This window comes from Camellia sinensis, chromosome 6, assembly GCF_055761805.1.
Source record: "Camellia sinensis isolate YWXY chromosome 6, ASM5576180v1, whole genome shotgun sequence".
Taxonomy (NCBI): Eukaryota; Viridiplantae; Streptophyta; class Magnoliopsida; order Ericales; family Theaceae; genus Camellia; species Camellia sinensis.
In genome coordinates this window covers 102,105,001-102,108,919 of record NC_138966.1, presented here as the reverse complement: position 1 = coordinate 102,108,919, position 3,919 = coordinate 102,105,001, and the positions used below count along the sequence as shown (strand labels likewise).

The 3,919-nt window shown below is 42.1% G+C and overlaps 1 protein-coding gene across 4 annotated transcripts in view; it reads right to left on the bottom strand.

Moving 5' to 3' along the window:
* Positions 1 to 379: 379 nt before the first annotated feature.
* The window catches only part of LOC114287285 (putative helicase MAGATAMA 3), a 9,308-nt gene continuing 5,768 nt past the window's right edge, over positions 380 to 3,919 (bottom strand). The window contains exons 6-10 of one of the 4 annotated variants that reach the window (XR_014332712.1): positions 3,849 to 3,919; positions 1,942 to 3,708; positions 989 to 1,821; positions 854 to 895; positions 380 to 711 (exon numbers count right to left, since the gene is read on the bottom strand). The exon at positions 3,849 to 3,919 is cut by the window's right edge and continues 62 nt beyond it. Coding sequence is in view for 1 of the 4 variants with exons in the window: in XM_028230590.2 (XP_028086391.2) it covers positions 1,393 to 1,821; positions 1,942 to 3,708; positions 3,849 to 3,919 (2,267 nt within the window). In the remaining 3 variants the exon portion in view is untranslated. Of the gene's footprint in view, positions 1,822 to 1,941; positions 3,709 to 3,848 lie in introns of all 4 variants that reach the window. The other 3 variants (XR_014332710.1, XR_014332711.1, XM_028230590.2) reach the window with 3 other exon arrangements.

Here is a 3,919-nt window from a genome sequence, read left to right as displayed (position 1 = left end):
GGCGCATATAGTTTTATTCTTATTCTTATATCTTCAGTTACATTTACAACAAACTCATTAATTGCTCCTCATGAATTTTGAGAGGAAGAATAAAAGCCATGATCCTGTCATAAATGCCAAAATTGCATAAACTACACAGGAAAGCAACAATTGCCAAAACACCACCTTTCACACACACACCACAAATCACGAGAAAAGACTCGAATCATGACCTTTTAGTGTGAAATACATTGTCCCAATCACTTTCACAGGAAAATTGACAGACGAGACATTAGACTCAACAAAGACACTTGAGAAGTGCAACACGAAATCAAGCAAAATGTAATTTTCCAGACAACAATAAATTCAGTAACAAAAAAAGAAAAAGAAAAAAGGGCAATGCATCATAAAAATAATTCCCTATTAATCCACAGCTGAAAATTATGTACAAAATCAAGTCTACCGGCCCCTGCTAAAACGATTTTGGCTTAATACAAATACTGTACTATCTTCCTATACAGAATGTTGACTATACCCACCAGAAGAGGCATGTTTAGCATCTCAAAACCCCCTTCAAATAAATAAATTAAATCGAAGAAGAATGAAGGTTAATCCTACCAAGATTCTAAACATCCCCCTAGACAACATCCCAAAAATGTGTACATTGTAAATGTATATATGCTTGCTATGCTCAGCAGCTCCGATCAGGGTTCAAGATCCAGAGGCCAGTAGCTGTATGATGAGAGAAAATAGAAAAAAGAAAAAGAAAAAGTCATGTGTAACTGGGAACCTTTTTTCTTCACTCAAATTCATCAATGTGAAACACGTCAAAGTTCAGCCAGAAAAATCGCATCATGGAGAAAATGCAGCTCACTGATTCAGCCCAAAATGCGTCTTGATGCCCATGCATTGGTTCCTGAGTTATTTGGCATTTGGAACTTGCAGTGAACTCTTGAAGGTCTTCAGATGATAATTTTAAATCACCACTAATAAAAAAGAAATGTATTACCTTCGACTCCCGTAAGCTGTAGATGAAGGGTTTGATGCCAAACAACCTACCAGACAGCAGGCCACTGCACCTTGTGAGAAATTATAGCAATCTGTTAAACCAAAGTCAGTGATCTGCAAAAGCAACCAACATCGTTCTCAAGTTGACTGCCCTCTCTTCAAATCCCACCCTTTTTCCAGATCTTTTTGAATCCACTGCAAGTATTGTCCATGATCTGAGTACGAACTTGTTCCGAATTCATTGTGTTCTGCTGAAGTAATCGGGATAAGAAGCTAAAGCGCCAGCTGCTTTTGAACCTAGAAATGATTGTCAACCTGATTGTTCGGAAGCTCAAAATTCAAACTTTAATAATGCTCTGAAGCTCATGCATGGCATAAAGACAAATTTTAGACGTCAACCAGTTGCTACAAGTCTCTCTTCCCTGTGACCCCTGCTGCTGCTGGAATTGGCCTCTTTTGAATTCCATATTGCCAGGCATCTCGGGATTTATCACCTGACTGATCAAGATCATCCAAACCGTTCTCCATTGGTGGCTTGGAGGATCGGTAATTCCCATTCTTCAATATCAACGGTGCATTTGATTTCTCATCATCTTCTGATGGTGTTCCTGACCGAGACTCCATATGGGGATCGAACGACCTGTGTCTCACACCAGATCTCAAACTCCTCAAGTTAGAGGAGACTTTACCTGATTGCACATAAGCAGGGGCCTTTGGCATTAAGAAATCCTTGGGAAGAGAATCCATGTTCAGATAGCAGTTCCTTGCTTTGGCATCAGTGATCAATGCAGCCCAATCATCAGACTTCACCAAAGCATTGGCGTTCCCCATAACCTGTCAAAACATCAAGTTCAATTGTTTCAATACATAAATCCACCATAAGCATTAGTTTCTGAGTGACTAAATCATATATGTTTGTTATGTGAGATGACTAAACCAACAGAAAACACATACCCAAAGAGCTCTTCTTGCACGAGTGAGAGCAACATTCATTCGGCGGATATCCGCCACAAAGCCCACTCCATGAGTTGAAGCACGAACACAAGACATTATAATAACATCACGTTCTTGACCTTGAAAAGCATCCACAGTATTGATATAAATATCCTTCCTCGCTTCTGAGTTTAAAACGTCCTCAAACTCCCGTTGAAGGCATTTTAGTTGCAGCTTGTATGGAGTGATTATGCCTACAGTAACTTTTCCCGCACCTAAAGACTTCAAAGTTTTCTGAAGATGCTCATACAAACGTAGACAAAATTGTGCCTCGTGTACGTTCTGATAAGAGACAGATCCACCTCTTTGGGACTCCCGACCATGGGTAATGTCAAAAAACGTGTAAGGCCGCAGTAAAGAGTCCTTGTAGTATATTTCGTCAGGCAGATTAGCAACACTTTCACTATCAGTTAGGCGTCCCTGGTAGAAGTATCGGGATGGGAAATCCCTGATTTGAGGATGCATTCGATACTGCACAGATAACAACATAGTAGGGCAGCCAGCTTGCTGGAACCTCTCAAAAAGGCTTCTACTGTATAACAAAGTTCCGGCTGCTTTGCTGATTACTGTTGCGGGAAGTTGTTGGGGATCCCCAACAAGAACACATCGTGCCGCACCAAGAGATAGGGGAGGAAGAATACCTACTTCACTGGCTTGGGCTGCCTCATCAATCACAACCATGTCAAAACCATGAGTTAGCCGAGAGAACAACTTTCGACCACTACTTGACACAGTAGTGAAAACAATCTCAGCCTCATTGGCAAAACTTGCCTCAAGACTAGCACGAGCTTCCTCCAAATTGAAGTTTCCACCAGCACGAAACTTGCCTTCTAAAATGAGAAGGCGGGACATTTCCACCAAAACTTTATCCCTGTTCTCAACAACCGCTGCGAGGTTTTGCAGCAAGGTATCTCGGTTCTGGTCCCGAGCCACAAGAATGTCCGGGTCAACACCAACCGATCCTTGGGCTCGACCAGCAGCGGCAGCAACATTGAGTTCTCTTTGTAGACAAGCCATCTGCTGAGACAACTGAGCTTCACGGGCTCTTAACTGGTGCATCCAACCGTAAATTTCATCACGACTCTTCACTAAAAGCTGTTCTGTTCTACGCTCAACAGAAACTGCCTGTGCAGCACGTGTTTGGGAATCAACCCCAACTCGGGCCACATCAGGCCGATAAACTTTCATTTCACCATCGATAAACCCACGATCAAGAACACGTGCAAGCAGTTCATCAGTAGCAGCATTTGAAGGAGCACAAACAAGCATTCTAGGTTTTGGGCATAGCTTTGGAAGAGTGCGAAAGAGATTTTGATCCATGCTCTGGAGAACTTCATCAATAGATCCAGTGGCGACATTGTCAGAACTGCCCTCGCTAGCTTGCTTATAGCTTTCAGGAGCTAGTTTCTTAAGCAGTGCAGTGTAATAGTGTTGATACTGAACAAGATGGATGACATTTAGCATTCCCCAGACTGTGTGCGTCTTACCTGTGCCTGGAGGCCCTTGAACTAGAGTAAAAGGCCAAGGATCTTGCCTCTTTGTCGTCCCACTACTTGTACCCGCAGCTGTATGCATTGCAGCCCACTGAATTGCTGCTAGCTGGGGTCCATTGAAGGTCCTACGTAAATGATCAACGAAGCCTGGCGTAAAGCATTCAGGCATTGCCGGAGGCTGCTCTTCATATTTTGGAAAGTGCTCAGGACTAGGCTGAAGGATAGCAGTTTGCATCTATGAAAAAGAAATATCAATAAATTTGTTAATAAATCATGCAATATGAGCTTAATAGGAAGCATACTTTAAAAGCTTGATTCCATTTCAATAAATTTGTTAATCAATCATGTAATGCAATAAATTTGTTATGCAATAACCTGCAAATTGAGGCGACGGAATGCATGCAAAGCAACATATTCCCTTTGGGTAGTTGCAAGTGAACCAAGCA